Source organism: Microcebus murinus, chromosome 6 (genome assembly GCF_040939455.1).
Source record: "Microcebus murinus isolate Inina chromosome 6, M.murinus_Inina_mat1.0, whole genome shotgun sequence".
Taxonomy (NCBI): Eukaryota; Metazoa; Chordata; class Mammalia; order Primates; family Cheirogaleidae; genus Microcebus; species Microcebus murinus.
The window spans coordinates 63,150,724-63,170,941 of record NC_134109.1 but is presented as its reverse complement, the minus strand read 5'-3'; the positions used below and the strand labels follow the sequence as shown (position 1 = coordinate 63,170,941).

The 20,218-nt window shown below is 38.6% G+C and overlaps 1 protein-coding gene and 1 long non-coding RNA gene across 3 annotated transcripts in view; one reads left to right on the top strand and one right to left on the bottom strand.

The window, feature by feature from the left end:
* SCFD1 (sec1 family domain containing 1) overlaps positions 1–11,415 on the top strand; it is a 101,859-nt gene extending 90,444 nt beyond the window's left edge. The window contains exons 24-25 of the mRNA XM_012773470.3: positions 3,136–3,204; positions 11,199–11,415. Of these exons, the coding sequence (XP_012628924.1) occupies positions 3,136–3,204; positions 11,199–11,222 (93 nt within the window). The 3' untranslated portion in view covers positions 11,223–11,415. The remainder of the gene's footprint in view (positions 1–3,135; positions 3,205–11,198) is intronic.
* LOC105875971 (uncharacterized) overlaps positions 1–20,218 on the bottom strand; it is a 47,058-nt gene that overhangs the window by 7,435 nt on the left and 19,405 nt on the right. For both annotated transcript variants that reach the window (XR_012919735.1, XR_012919736.1), the window contains exons 2-4: positions 18,806–18,892; positions 17,881–18,602; positions 2,619–2,668 (exon numbers count right to left, since the gene is read on the bottom strand). This is a non-coding gene — a long non-coding RNA (uncharacterized LOC105875971). The remainder of the gene's footprint in view (positions 1–2,618; positions 2,669–17,880; positions 18,603–18,805; positions 18,893–20,218) is intronic.

Genomic DNA, 20,218 nt, shown 5'->3' with positions numbered 1-20,218 from the left:
AGCCAAAATTAGGTTGCACCAAGCCAGAAAGCAGAAATGAAGAGAACGTGACAGAAACCAGGTACAAACCATCTCTATGAATAATGCTGACAAGCTCTAATACACTGGTCTGTCTTGACCCTAGCACAGGACTATATTCATCTCTAGTCAGTACATTTCATTCAGTTTTGGCCAAGGGTTAGTAACATGACTGATTCCAGGTGTTCCCAGGGATAAATACATAGTTGCAGTAGACAATACATTCTACACACTGTTACCCTGGATTAAGCTTTTTTATCACTTATCATTCTTTTGGCATCTTTTACAACATTTACAGAACAGAAAAACAAGAAGGATAAACAATACTACACATCATTTGTGTAGTGACTGAAGTATAGGTATAACTCTAAGGAAACGTTGTAGTTTACCAGATAGTTCAGTGAAAACTTGTTCTTAATCATGCAGAAGCATGACAACTCTTACTCTCTTTCTGCTACAGAAAATTGAATTTTGTGAAATAGTATAATGATTAACTAAATCTAGTTCTATCACCTTCCATCAGAAGAACATATTGTAGAAGTTTTCATTCAATTTCCAGTACATTTGCTCATTTATATCAATATTGTCATAGGATTTGTTCATGTTAATTTTACCAGTGATACTAGTATTGAACCAAATAGCAATTATGTTATGATTAAGATTGTTATTAAATAAATTAGATTTATAGGGTTTTTTTTAATCTTTCTCCACATAATCAGCTCTTGCTCATATACCAAAATGTTGTAAATGGAGAATATAATTTTCTCCTAATCAATTATAAGTCTCCAATAAATGTATTCTTTGTGCTGACTCTGCCAAGATACTCAGCCATTTTCCTTGGGCTACTTCAGCTTTTAATTGAGAACCATACTTAAATCTCCTACATCCCATCCTGGGCAGCTTCCAATTCAGCAGTCCTTATGGGCGTATATAGTTAAGAGTAGTAGTCTCTTGCCCTCAGCCTCTCAGAAGGTACCAAGATAATATGAGCTTTCTCTTTTTTGTAATATTTACTCAGTGGCTCCCTTTCTGAGAGTAAAGACTTTCCCTCTTTTCTGTAGTCATTAATTTTTACTCAGACCTTAACCCCCCTGGGTTAGAAGACCACCAGATTCAGCAAGAGGACTTATCCACAGAGCTGAGAGCAATATGAGACTGGCCAGTGCTTTCTTTCCCCTTTGTCCATTTCCAGTCACATGAAGTAGGGTTGGGTAATTACAAGCTTATAAGACTGTCTTGTTCACTTGTGAGGAAAGATTCAGTAAACCATTAATCCTAGGCTTAGATAAACTACAGTGTTTCTTTAAAAGTACACCTACACCTCATTAGATGATACAAATCATTAGTACTTTTGTGTTATAAAAGATATATAAAGAGGAATGATGAGTGATTTGATTAAGAAAGTTTAACCAGGCCGGGCGCTGTGGCTCACGCCTGTAATCCTAGCTCTTGGGAGGCCGAGGCGGGCGGATTGCTCAAGGTCAGGAGTTCAAAACCAGCCTGAGCAAGAGCGAGACCCCGTCTCTACTATAAATAGAAAGAAATTAATTGGCCAACTGATATATATATGTAAAAAAAATTAGCCGGGCATGGTGGCGCATGCCTGTAGTCCCAGCTACTCGGGAGGCTGAGGCAGAAGGATCACTCAAGCCCAGGAGTTTGAGGTTGCTGTGAGCTAGGCTGACGCCACGGCACTCACTCTAGCCTGGGCAACAAAGTGAGACTCTGTCTCAAAAAAAAAAAAGAAAGTTTAACCAGGGGTGGGAGTAGGCGTATGGACTGTACAAGAACAGAATTAATCTCAGCTAGTCTATTGAACCCTGTGCTTATCTCCAGGAATACCGAGAAGCATGTTGCTGACGTTTGGAATGAAATGTACTAACTAGTGATGAATATAGTCCTGTGCTAGGGTCTAATGTAGACTGGGGGCAACTTGCACTAGCTTGCCAGCATCATTTAATAGAAAATTTAAAGATTGATTTTATAGTTTGCCCCTGGTTTCTGCTGTTGAACCCGGCCGTGCATTCTGATTTTGACTGTGCGACCAGAGAGATATAAAAGGCCTGTCCTTGAACAATACTAGAACTCCCCTGAGAGTAAAGTATCTGGAATGTATTTTGATGGTTCACAATAGAAAATGCAATGCATCCTGTGCTACTAAGGTAGGATCCTGGTAGCTGTGCTTAGAAGTTTTAGAGCCGTCTAAATTTTCCCTATGCCTTCTTTCTCCTTCTATGGTGTAACTTCTACTTTTAATAATGCATCACGAGTATATCCTGTGTAGCCTCAAGAATCCCAATTATGACCCTGTGTAATTGCTGCATATACTATCTCATTTTGGAAAAAAATGTAAGTGAGGTGTGGCTCTTATTTTATTTATTCTGAGAGATGGCCAGCTAAGACATTTATTTAGCCAACAATGTTTATTCAGCTTATATATTCACAGAGAAATGTCCTTCTCTTACATTACAAAGCCATCATTCTTATGATCTTTGATGAATTATTACTTTGTTATAGAATAAACTTTACAAAAGAAAATCTTACCAATTTACCTTCAAGTTCACAACACATACAATAAATTTAGCATTTTAAGGACTTACCAAAATTCTCTAGTAGAGAAGTTTTGACTGTTATGTTGGGTTTCAACATTCTGTCAAAATCAGGAATAAAATGTATAGAATTACTACAAAGTAGAATGAGACATATTAATACCGTGTTACACAACTGAAACTAAATGGACAATCCACGCTACCTGCACCATATCCTATTTTCAGCATAACAAAACTCTAATATGTTCTTCAAGTAGTTCACATCCTATAATGGAAGAATGTTACTCCAAGATTTTATAAATGTTGCTCCTGTGAAATGTGGCAGTTCTCAGATTCCTTCTATTTTTAATGTAATAGGAAATGGCACCAACAATGTGCCATATTTGGAAAAAAAATATTTCATACAATTTTAGGATAGATGTGTACACTAAAATCCACCAGGACCACCACCCCCTCAAAAAAGGCCTGTAAGAGGAAAAAAAGTCTTAGTAGGTTAATCTCTTTCCTTGAGATTAGTGAAAATATTTCTTATTACTTGTATCTGAGTTCTGGCTCTGATTTTTTACAGGGAAAGCAAGGCAAACACATTTTATATGGCTGCAGTGAACTTTTTAATGCTACACAGTTCATAAAACAGGTAAAGTATACCTTTTTAGTGTGTTTCTGTTGAAAAATATCAATAGCAACTTGGAATATGTTAAGAAAGAGAACCAGCTAAAACAACATAAGATTTTGCCATGGACAACTGAAGAAAACTCTGATGAGTAACATTATTTCCATTATTGCAAGTCTTTTATGAAATGACAAATCCAGAAAATTCAAAATCAGAGTAGTATATTTATTTTAGTATTTCCTTACATGCTGTCCCCATTGGGCCTAAAAACTTAAGTAGCTTTCTTGGAGGATAGTATGGTCTCAGTTGATACAATGGAATTATGTTTACCTTGAAAGTTAATGGCAGCAGTAACTGAGGCATACATACGGTCAGTACAATCCTTTATAGTATTGTTCCCACTGATGTTCTCAATAATTATAGTGATCTTAAGTTTTAACTAATTGGGACCCTTAGTAGCCTGACCAATACTGTTCACTCACCTTTGCCTTAGCTGCCATAAAAATCATAACCGAACCCTGTACTCAGTTAGCAACTGTTCCTAGCATTGATTTTCCAGAACAACTTCCTAACCCTTACGTGCTCTTAAGCTTCAAGTACTAACCCAATGGTATTATAAGAATGTTATAGAACTATAAGAATTTCAAACATACAGAAAAGTTGAAGAGAATTTACAGTGAACACCTATATACTCTTCATCAATGTTTTACTCTACTTGCTTTATAATTATAAGATACCTATACATCTCTCAATCTATGTATTGCTACAACTTATTAATTTTCAAAGTAAATTGTTGTTACTAGTACACTTCCCTCCCTTAGTACTTCAATACCAGTATCATTACCTTCAATTCCTTATTTGTTTAGCTTCTCCTCCTACTGCTTTGGAGGTAAAATTTACAACAAAATACACATATCAAATGTACATATTAAATGTTGCCAGATGTATTCACCTGAGTAACCCAAACCCCTATCAAGATGTAGAACACTACCGTCATCTCAAAGCTCCCTTATATCCATTCCTAGTCAATCCCTGCCCAGATACTGTCTTGATATTTTTCTACCATTAGTTCTGCCTATTCCTACCATCATATAAATGGAATCTTTTCAATGAACCAGATGTCGTCTTATGTTACTTTTCTTGTTTTCTATTTCATTGATTTATATTCTTAATTATTTCCTTCATTCTGATTACTTTGGATTTACTTAGCTCTTCTTTTCCTAGCTTAAGTTATTAACTTTAGTTCTTCTTTTCTAAATTACACATTTAGAGCCATACACTGAGAAAAGGATACATTACTTAATAAATGGTGCTGGGAAAATTGGATAGCCATATGCAGAAGAATGAAACTGGATCCTTATCTCTCACCATATACAAAAATTAACTCAAGCTGGATTAAAGACTTAAATGTAAGGCCTGAAACCATAAAACTTCTAGAAGAAAACCTAGGAAAAACTCTTCTGGACATTGGCCTTAGCAAAAAATTTATTAACAGACCCCAAAAGCAAATGCAACAAAAACAAAAATAGACAAACAGAACTTAAACTAAAAATCTTCTGCACAGCAAATTATTGAAAGAGTAAGTAGGCTACAGAATGGGAGAAAATATTTGCAAACTATGTATTCAACAAAGGACTAATATCCACAATCTATAAGGAACTCGAACAGCTCTGCAAGAAAAAACAACCCCATTGAAAAGTGGGCAAATGACTTGAACAGGCATTTTCCAAAAGAAAATATACAAATGGCCCAAAAAGATACTATAAAATGCTTAACATCTCTAATCATCCTCTACCCAGAGGAAAATAAATCATTATATCAAAAAGATACTTGCAGCAGTATGTTTATTGCAGTACAATTCACAAAGATTACGGTATCAACCTACATGACCATCAAGTGATGAGTGGATAAAGAAAGTGTGGTGCATATATATACACACCATAGAGTACTACTCAGTGATAAGAATGAGATTATGTCTTTTGCAACAACTTGGATGGAACTAGAGGCCATTATCTCCTAAGTGAAGTAAATCAAGAACAGAAAAATAAATGCCACATGTTCTCACTCATAGGTGGAAGCTAAGCTATGGCTACGTGACACAAAATGGTATGATGGGCACTGGAGACTTATAAGTGGGGGAGGGTGTAAGGGGTTGAAGGATAAAAAATTACCTATTGGGTACAATATACACTATTCAGGGGATAACTTTAGCTGTATTACACAAATTTTGATATGTCGTTTTCATTAACATTCATTTTAAAATATTTTGTAGTTTACTTTGTGACTTATTCTTTAGCTTATGTATTATAGATCTGTTTTCAACTATTCAAGGGTTTTCATGTGTACTTAATGTGCTTCTGCAGAAGTTGATTGGAGGGTTCTATAAATAGTATCAATTTGGTCAAGATAACTGACACCGTTGCTCAGATCCTCTTTGTTTTGTTTGTTTTTTTGGTCTAATTTCATCATTTGTTGAAAGAGTGGCATGAAAAAATCTCCAACTATGATTATGGAATTATCTTTCTCCCTTTAGTTCTATCACTTTCTACTTTTTGTATTTTGAAGCTGTTACTAGATAATCATAAATGTGTATGTATCTTCCTGATGAATGGACAGTTACCACTATGCAGTGTTTCTCTACATATCTGATAATGTTCTTTGTCTTGAAGTCTACTTTATCTGATATTAATGTAGCCACTGTAGCATCTTATGCTTACTGTTGACATGTTTTAACTTTTTTCATCTGTTTACTTGCAACTTATCTGTTAAAGTGCTTACTTTGTAGGCAGCATATAGTTGGATTTTTTTTTTATTAACCATTCTTACAGTCTGTGCCTTTTAATTGGAGCTTTTCATCTGTTAACATCTAATTGTTTACCATTTCACTATTTGCTGTATTTTAGACTCCTGTTTGGGATTCCTGTGTTCCTTATTTCCTGGCTTCCTTTGTATTATTTGAAAACTTTTTAGATTCTCTTTTAATTCATCCACATATTTTTTTAGCTGTAGCTCTGCATTATTAATTAGCATTTGCTCTGGAGATCACAACATATACATTGTTAACTTTTTGTAGACTATTGTGCCACTTGGATTAAATGTAGAAATTTTCAACCCTATAGACCCATTCTCTCAGCATTAATGCTGTGTTGATTATATACTTTACATCTAAATACATCAACCTCAAGACAATGGACAATGTTATCATTTGTACCTCATATAGTCATATATATTGTAAAGAAACAAATCTTTTGCATTTACAGAAATACTTAAGATTCCAATGCTCTTCATCTCCATTTCTAGTAGATTCTAGTTTCCATCTGTTGACTGAAATGCTTTGTAGCATTTATTGTAGCTCAGTATGCTAGCAGTGAGTTCTCTTAATATTCTTTAATGTATAAATGTCTTTATTTCACATTTTTTTCCTCTCTCTCTCTCTTCTTTTTATTGAGACGGGGTCTTGCTCTGTTGCCCAGGCTGCAGTGTAATGATGGCATCATAGCTTACTGTAACCTCCAAATTCTGGGCTCAAGCAATCCTTTTGTCTCAGCCTCCCAAGTAGCTAGAACTGTAGGTGTGTGCCACTTGGCCCAGCTAATTTTTTCATTTTTGTAGAGACAGGGTCTCAGTAGTTGACTAAACTGGTCTTGTACTCCTGGCCTCAAGAGATCCTTCTTCTGGGGCCTACCAAAGTGCTGGGATTACAGGCGTGGGCTTCCATACCCAATCCTGACCACTTGATCGTTGATGTTACTATTATAACCCTTTTTGGCACCATGCATGTTCATTATCATTACTTCGCTGACCAGATGTTCCCTAATCTCTTTTCCTATGGCCTTCCTATTACCTGAGATACAATAATATTGAAATTAGGGTTAGACCAATTAATACATAGCCCTATGGTGGCCTCTAAGTGTTCAAGTGAAAGGAGGAGTCACACATGTATCACTTTAAATCAAAAGCTAGAAATGATTAAGCTTAGTGATGAAGGCATGTCAAAAGCCACAATAGGCCAAAAACAAGGCCTCTTGTACAAAACATTCAGCCCAGTTGTGAATGGGAAGGAAATTTAAAGTGCTACTCCAGTGAGCACACGAATAAGAAAGTGAAACAGCCTTATTATTGCTAATGGAGAAAGTTTTAGTGGTACGGATAGAAGATCAAGCCAGCCATAATATTCCATTAAGCCAAAGCCTAATCCAGAGCAAAGACCCTAAACTCTCTTCAATTCTGTGAAGGTTGAGAGAAGTAAGGAAGCAACAGAAGAAAGTTTGGAAGCTAGCAGAGGCTGGTTTGCAAAGTCTATGGAAAGAAGCCATCTCCATAACATAAAAGTGCAAGATGAAGCAACAAGTGATAATATACAAGCTGCAGGAAGTTATCTAGAGGATCTAGCTAAGGTAATTGGTGAAGGTGGCTGCACTGAACAGATTTTTTTTTTTTTTTTTTGCGGGGAGACAGTCTCTCTCTGTTGCCTGGGCTACAGTGCCATGGCGTCAGCCTAGCTCTCAGCAACCTCAAACTCCTGGACTTTAGCAATCCTTCTGCCTCAGCCTCCCGAGAAAAGCTGGGACTACAGGTGTGTGCCACCACGCCCAGCTAATTTCTATTTGTAGTAGAGATGGGGTCTCGCTCTTGCTCAGGCTGCTCTTGAACTCCTAAACTCAAGCGATCCTCCCACCTTGGCCTCCCAGAGTGCCAGGATTACAGGCATGAGCAACTGCACCCAGCTCAAACAGATTTTTAATGTGGACAAAACAGTCTTGTATTGGAAGATACCATCTAGGACTTTCATAGCTGGAGAGAAGTAGTAATTGCCTGGCTTTAGAGCATCAGAGTACAGGCTGACTCTCTTATTAGGGGCTAATACAACTGGTGACTAAGTCGAAGCCAGTGCTTACTTGCCATTCTGAAAATCCCAAGGCCCATAAGAATTATACTAAATTTACTCTGCCCATGTTCTGTAAAGGGAATAACAAAGTCTGTATGATAGTACATCTGTTTACAGCAGTGGTTTACTAAAAGCCCATTGTGGAGACCTACTGCTCAGAAAGATAGATTCCCTTTAAAATATTACTACTAACAGTGTTCACAGTCACCCAAGAGCTCTGATGGAGATGCGCAAGGAGATTAATGTTTTCATGCCTGCTAATACAACATCCATTTTGCAGCTCATAGATCAAGGAGTTATTTCAACTTTCAAGTCTTATTACTTAAATACATTTCATAAGGCAATAATAACAATATAATAATTCCTCTGATGGGCATTAAAAGTCAATTGAAAACCTCCTAGAAAGGAGTCACCATTCTAGATGCCATTAAAAACATAGGAGATTTCATGGGAGGAGGCTAAAATATCGACATTACCAGCAGTTTGGGAGAAATTGATTCCAACTCTCATGGATGACTCTCAGAGGTTCAGGACCTCAGTGGAGGAAGTAAATGTACTGTGGCAAGTAATTCTCTTCCTGTTTCTTGTGGTGGATATAGCAAGATAACTAGAGTTAGAAGTGGAACCTGAAGATACAACTGATTTACTGCAATCCCATGATCCTATTTGAACAGATGAGGAGTTGCTTCTTACAGAAGAGCAAAAAAAAGTGGTTTCTTATGACAGAATCTACTCCTGGGAAGATGCTGTGGACATTGTTGAGATGACAATAAAGAATTTAGAATGTTCTATATACATAGTTGACAAAGCAGCAGCAGGGCTTGAGAGGCTTGACTCCAGTCTTGAAAGAAGTTCACCAGTGGATAAAATGCTATCAAATGGCATTTGCATGCTATAGAGAAATCTTTCCTGAAAAGGGTCCATTGATGCAGCAAACTTCATTGTTGTCTTATTTTTTTAAATTGCTAACAGCCCCTTCATCCTTCACCAACCACCACCCTGATCAGTCACCAGCCATCAACATCAAGGCAAGACCCTATACCAGTGAAAAGATTATAATTCACTAACAGCTCATTAGCATTTTTTAGCAATAAAGTATTTTTTAATTAGGGTATGTACATTGGTTTTATAGATATAATGCTATTGCACACTTAATTGACTAGAATATAGGCTAAACATAACATTAATATGCATTGGGAAACCAGACAATTTGTGTGACTCACTTTATTGCAGTGGTCTTGAACCTAACCTGCAATTTTGCTGAGATATACCTATACTTTAAAGATGTTATTCCACTGTCTTCTGGCCTCCATTGTTTCTGATAGGAAGTCAGTAGCCATTCAAATCAATGTAACTATATATTATGTACTATATCTCTCTGGCTGCTTTCAAGATTCTCTTTTAAGATACATACATGTATCTATGTATGACTTTTCTGTATTTACGTTGCTTGGGGAAGACTGAGCTTCCTGAATCTATAAGATTATACCTTCACAAAATTTAGGGAATTTTCAGCCGTTATTTCTTCAAATATTTTTATGCCCAGTTTACTTTCTTTTTTGGGGGGAATTCATTTACATATATGTTTGACCTTTTTTATTGTTCCACAAATCTGAGATTCTGTCATTCAGAGTGTACGATTTATATTGCTTTATCTTTACTTTCACTAGGTCTTTCTCTGTTATCTCCATTCTTCTGTTCAATTTTAGAATTTTTATATGGTTCCTTTTTATATTTTATGTTTGTTTGATGGTGTTATCTTTTCATTCATTGTAAGCATATTTTTCTTTACTTCATTGAGGGTATTATACAAGCTTTAAAAACCTTTTATATGAATTTCAACATATGGGTCATCTCACTGTTGGTCATCAATGATTGTCTTTTCCCTAGAGAATGGGTCACATTGTTTCTTCATATATTAACTAGTTTTAGATTGCATCCTCAACATTGTGAATGTTACGTCTGGAAGATGGAATTTCATTTCTCTAAATTGTGTTGATTTAGGGGGTTATTAGGCAGTTAACCTTGGTTGGACTCAAACTTCAAACACTGTTTCTTGGGCAGCAGCTTAAAACTCACTTCTTAGTTTTCTGCCATCTGTGAGTGGTTCAGGGTTTTGTGATGGATTTTAGGAAAAGTCTATACAGGCTGAGCATCCCTAATCCAAAATTTGCCAACACAGATAGTGACACTTTGCTTTCTGATGGTTTTATTTGCATACTTTGTTTCATGCACAAAATTATTAAAAATATTTTATAAAATTACCTTCAGGCTATGTGTATAAGGTATGTATGAAACAAATGAATTTTGTGTTTAGACTTAGGTCCAGTCCCCAAGATAATTCATTATGCAGGTATTCCAAAATCCAAAAAAGTTCAATATCCTAAATACTTCTGGTGCCAAGCACTTGGGATAAAGGACATTCAACCAGCATACAGAATTTAGGGTGCTTTCTCTTTTCCAGGATTTCTTCTTCAGTTTCCAGTAGTTTTAGGTGCTCCAAGCACTCTCCTGATTCCTATCACAGTTCTAGCTACAGCCTGTAGCACCAGCCTGTGGCCTGCCCCTTCATGCTAAGAGCTACAGAACCAAGGAGTTAACCCAGTGCTGTTCCCTCTTTCCAAGTGTTGATACTCCTCTAGAATCTGCTTGCTTTCACTAGCTTTCCACTGCCTTTGGGTAGTTAAATTAATCTAATAGGAATTTAAAGGATTGAAAGCCTTTTATTTTGCTTTTCATGATCTTTAAGAAATATATAAATATATGGAGAATTTTGAGCAGTGAAGTTCATGACATTTCTCTGTACATTTTCAGAGTTAATATTTATTTCTTTATTCCCAGGGTTTTTAATTTGCACCTAATACTGTTTACATTTCTTTACCATGACACTGTTTACTACAATTCAATTTTTAAATATCTACAAATGTTAAACATTTGAGTTAGTAGTGAACATTAAACTAATTGACTAGTCAACTAATTAAACTTCTTATTCTAGAAATGTAGTGAATAGGAAGCCTACATTTTACCATGATAGTGTGATTTCTTAATGTTTACAAGTATGTTTGAATATAAAAGCTTCTTTTGTGATTTAAACAAAAAGTTATATGTATGATTTTGTGTTTTGTTTCAGTTGTCACAACTTGGACAAAAGTAACACAGAAGAACCTTATTATGATTATCTACTTGGAATGTGGATAAATGTAAAAAGAAAAGTCAAAAGAGCCAGATGTTTCCTTTTCCATAACAATGTCCTAACAGTGAAATTCAGAGTTTGTTAATTTTTAAGGAAATTCTGTACTTAATATAATGTGTACTGATTAAAAAAATAAAGCATTTCAGAAATAAAATTTTAACATTGTTCATTCTCCTGTTATGTCTGACAAATGAGAAAGTACTTTGGAAGTAAGGGAAACTATATCTCAAGAGAATATTAAAATAATAACTAATAGGTTATATTTGAAGCTACTGAAACTTTAAGGTTATCCTATACAAATATTACTGTATTGGTTCATGAATCCCATACTTATGTGCATTTTAATTGTACAGCTACTTTCTCATAGCTTGGTTTCCTGTGTTGCCTCTACATGTTAGGTGGTGATTTTAAAGCCACTTTAATACCTCTTCTCCCTCCAGCACACCTATGAACATCTTATCAGAAAGTCCTTCCTTTATATAATGGTGACAGGACACTACTAACATGATTTGAAATGAACAAATACAAAACAATCATCCCATAAAGTTCTAAATAAGTAAAAGTTAGTATTAAACTTTAGTCCAAACTTCTTGATATGCAGCACCAACAAGGAATGTTGACTATACAAAACTCAAGGTATCCATAGGATAAAAGCAAGCTAATTAGCCGGGCGCGGTGGCTCACGCCTGTAATCCTAGCTCTCTGGGAGGCTGAGGCGGGCAGATTGCTCGAGGTCGGGAGTTCGAAACCAGCCTGAGCAAGAGCGAGACCCCGTCTCTATTATAAATACAAAGAAATTAATTGGCCAACTAATATATATAGAAAAAATTAGCCGGGCATGGTGGCGCATGCCTGTAGTCCCAGCTACTTGGGGAGGCTGAGGCAGGAGGATCGCTTGAGCCCAGGAGTTTGAGGTTGCTGTGAGCGAGGCTGACGCCATGGCACTCACTCTAGCCTGGACAACAAAGCGAGACTCTGTCTCAAAAAAAAAAAAAAAAAAGCAAGCTAATTGCTTGAGGAGGGGAAAAAAACTATTCCTATTATAAAGGCCAGGGAGCTTTGCCCCGTAATGGGTCTCATCAAGAGAAATCTAATGTTACAGATAGCATCCTGACAATCCATACAAGATTCTTCAGGACTGTTTCAGCACCCTCAAGCTCCATGAATCAGTGCCATCTTACCAAAGTTCTGGTTGACCACTTTGGCACGGCGCTCACCGGCCACGAAACCTTGCCCACAGCCGGCACTCACAGTCCGCAGGATAGTTTGTGCTGTGAATTGACAACGAATCTGTTTTGCTCTTGTGTGATGAAAGCACTGAAAGCTTGTTTTACTTTACAGGCAGCTTTACTTATAATGTAAATCAGAATAGGAAACATAAATATGTTTTCATTACATCATTTTTAAATGTTCACAATTTTATTTTGATAAATGAAAAATTAGAAAACTCATATCATGGCTAAAGTCGCTGTACATGTTCATCTGTGGCTATCAACTATAGTTGACGCTGATACTGAAGTGGTTAAGAAAAATAGCTGTAGGTGGGTAATAGTATGCCAATCTGACTTTTTCCTGGGACAAAATTCAAAATATGTGGAGGAATGGAAGGGCTAGGTATACATCAAGGAGTTCTTGTAGGTAGCATAGATAACATTTATGCTATGCAACCAGCCAGTTAAAAGCCATATGCCTAAATGAGGAACTTTAAAAAACACTGCTAAAACAGTAAGCCTCTTTACCTCACTTGAATATGAGGTAAAGGAAGGAATCTTTGGTCAGGGCTAGAGTTTTTAATTTAATTCATTTACTACAGACATAAGTAATCAGTTTAGTAGCACCAATAATTATAATCAAGAATAATTTTTATATCAAATGTAATCAAACACCTACATTAGGGGTTAAAAACCAAAAAGGCACTGTGGAAATGTGTTCAGGACAAGCTCAAAATGGCAGAGAATGGCTCACACCAAATATAACATCATTGCCTTTGTTGGTGCCAGTAACATGCCACACGCGCATTGATTTTATTTCAGTGCTCATAATGCTTTCAAAACTTCTACCCTGCTCCTGCCATTCTAGCACTAGTATTTGAAATCTGACACTTTTCTGCCTATCGTTTTGTTTAAATGTTGTACTGAGTTTCGTGAACATAAATATAAATGTTCCATACATGAACATCTCTTGTTAAATATATCTCTTCTCAAGAAATAAATAAGTTATATGAATTTCGAGTATTAAAAATCAAGATCCCAATGGAAAAACAAGCACCAGATATATTCTCCAGCAAACTGGTATTAACTGAGTAGCACCTAAGTGGACACATAGGTGCTACAGTAATAGGGTATTGGGCAGGTGGGAGGGGGGAGGGGGGCGGGTATATACATACATAATGAGTGAGATGTGCACCATCTGGGGGATGGTCATGATGGAGACTCAGACTTTTGGGGGGAGGGGGGGAAATGGGCATTTATTGAAACCTTAAAATCTGTACCCCCATAATATGCCAAAAAAAAAAAAAAAAAGTCAAGATCCCGTCTACAACAGATCTAGAAAACTGGACAAAGATTCCATGAGAGTGTACAAATATAAACAAGTAACATCTGCAGAGAATAGGGAAATGTAAAAGTACCTGGCAATTAAAAATATCTAAATTTAATTCAATAGATGGTTTAGCAACAGATGAGATGTGACAGGAAAAAATCTGAACCAGAAGGTGGATCAAAAGAAATTATCCAGAATGCAACACAAAGAGATAAAGAGCAGAGAAATAAGAAAGGGAGATAAAATAAATGAACTAAAGAATCAACAGTCAACTAACTGGAGTTCCTGAAGAAGAAAAAAGAAAATATAGCAGTGATAACACTTGAGGAAGATAATAATTTCAAAATAGAATTTTTCACAATAAAGGATACCCATTTGTACATCAAGCAAAGCAACTAATTTCTAACAAGATAAATGGTTTTTTTAATCTACCACTTGATACAGTATAGCAAAAGAGAAGAACACCAAATACAAATCACACAAGAACACTACAAGAAAAAATTATTCCATTCCAAAGGGGGTATGGGGAGAGAAAGAGAGCCCGTGTTGACTTCTCAGGTTTAATAGCATGAGCTGTAAGATGGTGGAATGAGGGGGACAGAGCAAGATGGCCAAATAGAAACCTCCAGCAATCCTCCCTCTGCACAAACACCAAATTCAACAACTGTCCACACAACAAGCACCTTCAGAAGAACCAAAAATCAGGTGAGCAATCATACTACCTGGTTTTGCATTGTATCAAGGAAAGAGGCACTGAAGAGGGCAGGAAAGACAGTCTCGCCTTGCTTATGCCACCTCTCCCCTGTCCCCCAGCAGTGCCACACCAATGCACTGGGTGGAGAGAGAATCTGTGTGCCCCGGGAGGGAGAGTGAAGTGATTGTGGGAATTTGTGTTGAAACTCAGGGCCACCCAGGCACAGGGGAACACAGCACAGCGCAGCACAATTCTGCAGGTGCCCTCAGAGGGAGCATTTACACTAGCCTGGCCAGAGCAAAATCCTCCACCTCCAAACCCAACTTCCACCTAGCCCCACCACCAGCTGACAAAAAAGCAGCCTGGAGCCTGGACTAACTTCAAAAGGCAGTCGGGCCACAAAGGCTACATGCAGTCTTTGGGCAATTCCTGTGACTGTGCTGCCTTGGAGCCAGTGGACTTAGGGTGCACATGACATAGTGAGACAGCAGTGGCAGCCAAGCCAGTGCCTGTGGCCATTGCCACCCCCCAACTACAGGCAGTGTGGCTCAGGAGGAATCTTCTTCCACATGAACACTTTGTTTTGCAACCTGGGTACCAGCTCAGCCACCGTAAAAGTACCAAGCAGACTCCTGAGGCCCCTGAGCTTAGGCCTTAGTTCTCCTTTTCCATTAGCTGAGTCAATACATTCCCTTTTTTTGGCTTCAGAAAGTTTGAGAGGATTTCTATTTGCAAAAAAAAAACAAGTCATGAGAAAAGTGCCAAATTCTTGACAATATATCAGCCTAACTGGTTCTGAGAACCAGTTAGGTTCTTTCACAGAATTTTCTTTCACAGAATTGCTAAAACTGATGCTGACACCCGTTAGTAATGTAGGTGTGGATTCAGAATTGAGGTGTGCCCACAGAATAAAAATGACGGTTAAACTCCCTAGACTGTTAGATACCAGAATTCTCATTGGTTTTTATTGCATTTGCCCAATTGATTAAACTGGTTTTGGACTACTTTTTATATCATGCTGCTAAAATATATTTTGAATTGTTAATTTTACTAGTAATTTTTAAAATTTAATTCATACACAAATTTCTGATCATGTATCCCCTACTTAAAAAAAAAACCTCAAGTCCTCAAGTACTTTACTATCATTAATAGTCCAAGATTCCAACCAAAGTCACAAAAAACTGATTTACAAACCTGTGATTTATTTATAAGTTAACATATCCCAAGAATCAGCAATGATTAATTGCATAGGTCATACCTTACAAGAGACAGAAGAGCAAAGAAGAGAAAATGAACGGTTTTGCCCTTCTGTTATCTGTCAGGGGCTTTGTTAGGGTCTCTACATGTTAGATCATTTAATACTAATAAAAACCCTAAGAAAATAGATATACCTGCTTTACCAATGAGAAAATAAAAGTCTAGAATTCAGCCACTGTCCAGGTCATTCAATTAGTAACTGGCAGAATTTAAGCAGGTCAGATATGAGTCTAGAACCTTTTCCATTTGAAATCAGGAATTAGAGGATAGAAAATGAGGTGGCTAAGATATACTCCCACCAAGTTATTTTAGCCTGATGACTTATCTAGCTAAATGTCTGCTCAATAACCAGGATTGATTGGCAGAGGCTGGTACTTAAAGCAATTGGTGGAAGGACAGATGATGAATGAAGGCAATTCCTAGTCACAGACCCTCTACTTTGTTGACTCTACTTCAAAAATGTAACATGGCCATGTGCCCTCATTCATTCATTCACTCACTCAAGGAAACAGATATTTAACAAATGCCTCTTATGTGCAAAATACTCGGGGATGCTAGAGTTAATAAAGATGAAAAGAGATTTATAATTTCCCTCACTTCTCAAAAGATTGGAGCAGTACTGCAGCTGCATCTAGGTGACATATAAGAGCTAAGCCATTTTCAGAAATAACGTTTTTAAATAATAATTCAGTTTGTAAGTTGTAAGAAAACCCCTCAGCAATAAATTCGTGTTGGGTTCAGTCAGACCTAGTACAGGTAGCCCTTTGTGCGCCAGTGGTCCCCAGCCCTGTCTCATGCCTGTGATCCCAGCACTTCGAGACGCCGAGGCAGGAGAATGGCTTGAGCCCTGCAGTTTGAAGCTGCAGTGAGCTATGACTGTCGCCACTGCATTCCAGCCTGGGTGACACAGTGAGACCCTGTCTCCACAAAAACTTTTTTTAAATAGTCAGATGTGGTGGTGCACACCTATAGTCTCAGCTACTGGGGAGACTGAGGCAAGAGGCTCCCTTGAGCCCAGGAGTTTGAGGTTGCCGTGAGCTATGATCACACCACTGCACTCTAGCCTGGACGACAAAGTTAGACCCTGACTCTGAGAAAAGAGGAGACACTTGCTACAGCCAATGCACGAGCTCTAGAGTGTTGGTGGAAGATTCTGTAAATAACAAAGCAAGATCTGTGTCCCAATCTGTACCTTTCCTCAGCTGCTAGAAGTTGGGGCCAAAGGTGCAGCCCCTGTGTGTCCACAACCATATTTCCCCGGTTGGGACTGCAGGTCTCTCTCACTAGCCTCCATGTAGACAGTGGTACAAACAACTCTCTGAGTACCACAAAATGTTCTAAGTTGTCCCCAAGCTGTAGTAACAGGAAGGAAGGAAATAAGTCAACTGGTTTTCTCGTTCCTCGGGTGTCATCTGTGATTTGTGCTGCCTCCTGCCTGGCGCAGAGCCTGACACACTCACCCCCGTGCGGTTTGCATGTGCAGATGGGTTCCAGCTGCCACCTTTCTCTTGGCTGCCCTTGTGGCCAAATGTGCCAGTGTCTACACCCCATGCATCTGCCTCGGCAAAGACTCTGAATCCTGACGTGGCTACTGCAGTGTCTCAACAAAGACGAAGATTCAGCCTCACGAACCCTGGCACGTGGCTCCCTGAGTCCAGGGAAATGTCTGGTGCCAACGAGCCTGACGCGGACAACATCAGAGTGGATCCAGCCCCGGAGACAATTTTTTGGCTCCAGAGTGCTTAATGCTCAGATTTCTAATAAGTTGTTTGTGTTTAGAGGGAAAGCAATCCAAAGGTGAGAGTGAAGGAGACTCTGAATCTGAAGCTGGTAAAAATAAGGATAATATTTTTCAAAAAGTAAAAATAAATTCCCACATCAAAGGGGCCTTTGTCCTTTGTCCACTTCAGGCCATTGCCCTTCTCACCTAAGATTTTCTTTCCATCCTTTCCCTCCTCACACACCCAACCTTTCATATCAACAGGGAACTCTACGGGTTGATAGATGTACCCCAGACAGATTTAGAAAACTGATGTCCAGGGAGACATGAAGTTGAAGGAGCTTTTTCTCAACTCCTTTAAATTAAACTGGAATATGTATATACATATGTAATGTAATCTATCTTACCTGGACATCCTGTGCTCAGCTGTTAGGGAGCATAACCTCCAGGGACTGTGTCCACATCTCTGCCCAGGGACTATATGTCTTGTTTCTAAAAGTTATGATGAAATTATTTCATTTTGAAAGAAAAAAAGAAGAGATAGTAATGAACGAATAGAGAACATCAGTGGGGGTGAAGTTTAATGTTAAACCAGGTTTGAGAGGCACGGCCTTAGCATTCTCTTAGGTGAAAGCTTCTAAAACTGCAGGATCAGAGAATTTCAGGAATGAAGGGGACCCAAAGTGACCCCGCCTAACTGCTTAATCCCCGCTATTCCCCCTGCACCAACCAGACCTCCGCCCCGGCCAGCATTTTCTTCGTGAGGCAGCCAGAGCCACCTTTGAACAGCCAGGCCAGACTATAAAAAAGCTCACAGATTTCCACCTTCATATACACGCAAGCAAGTCACACGTCTGACACCATGCTCTTTTTCATCACCTTTCTGTCCTGGTAACAATTTGGCTAGAAGGAAGTGCTTATCAGACAGCGGGTGATCCTAGACCTGCTGGTATGCTCACAGCAGCAGAAGTCTTCCTGCGGAGGAAGCCTCGCCAGTTCTTCAAAACTCTTCATTTCCACAGAGCCGCTAAGGATCCTGACGCGGTGTTTACGAGGCCCACTTACTGAAGGGCATCTCCTGTGTAGCGCAGCATGGGTACACACGAGCGCAGAATCCACAAAGATATTCCTGCCACAAACAGATCCTGTGTTCGAGGTCCTGCTAGCACCCTCCTGGGTGAAAGGCACCCGATCCCACCAGGAAGCGAACACTAGGAATGCTTTGTCAGCACAGGAAAATTCAGGCATCAGATCTCATCCTTTGCCTTCCTTCAGGTTAAATCCAAACCTCCTTTTTCCCTGCCTGGTGTTCTTTTCTGGCACCCCACATACCTACAGAAGTGGCCCTTGGCCAGCAGGTGTGCAGACGCCACAGCAGGGCTCAGAATTCATGTGCTTTAAGTTCAGCAGAAATTTCAGCTGGGTACAAAGGAAAACAGAAAAAGAAAATTCGAATGACCTGAAAAAGTTTTGCCTACTCTTAACTACAAGTATAAGATTCTTTAAATTGTACCAGATGCATACACACACACACAATAAATAAAGATCTTTCGCTTAATTCCTCCTTAAGAAACTTGCAGGAGTTTCTCATAGAAGAGTTACAAAAGCAATGAAAGTTGAACGTGAGCTACCTAAAAAGCCTCGAAAATACCCAGCATAATATGATCAGCAACCAGCAAGAGTAAAGAATGGCAGTTATTCAAAGAACTGATTATATGTGTGTGTGTTTGTGTAATGTATACATATAAAGTGTATATATACACATATGATGTATACATATATAATATGTGTATATATTCTGGTGTTTTTTTTTCTGAGACAGAGTCTCACTCTGTTGCCTGGGCTAGAGTGCTGTGGCATCAGCCTAGCTCACAGCAACCTCAGACTCCTGGGCTCAAGCAATCCTCCTGCCTCAGCCTCCTGAGTAGCTGGGACTATAGGCACATGCCACTGTGTCCAGCTAATTATATTTATATATATACAAACACATATATATGTATTTATGTGTATGTATGTATGTATACACACACACATTTTATATATATATATATATATATATATATTTTTTTTTTTTTTTTTTTTTAGTTGTCCAGCTAATTTCTTTCTATATTTTTAGTAGAGACAGGGTCTCGCTCTTGCTCGGGCTGGTCTCGAACTCCTGAGCTCAAATGATCCTCCTGCCTCAGCCTCCCAGAGTGCTAGGATTACAGGCGTGAGCCACCATGCCTGACCCTGTATTCTGGATATATATATATATATTAGGTAGGTAGGTAGGTAGATGAAAGAAATAGAACCAGAGGACAATAATTTCAAAGCAGCCCTGGGCAGCAGTAGAAATAATTGTGGAGCCTCTCCTGTGTGCTAGGAACTGGCCAAGCACTTTATATATGTGTGTCCAGGGGCTGCAGCTGGGCAGGAGAGAGGATTTAAATGTGCTCACTGCGGAGTTAAAGCACCCCCCTTCCAGAGCTGTTCTATGTGCATGGCACGGCCAATGCCTCCTTGCCTTTATGTAAGCACGTCCTCCATCTCCCCGAGCCGCGCGAGAGCCAGTGCAAATCCCTGCGCATGTTTCTGTTCAGACACGAGTAATGAACAAGGGAGGGAGCCACGAGAAGCTGCGTGAGAAAGAAAATCACCATTAGCTGAGGAAGAAATATGGGAAAACCAGCCACCCTGGGGATCTCTGGAGGTCCTGGAAGAAGGGTTCTTGGGTAAAAATACACTTTGTCACCAAAGCCCAAA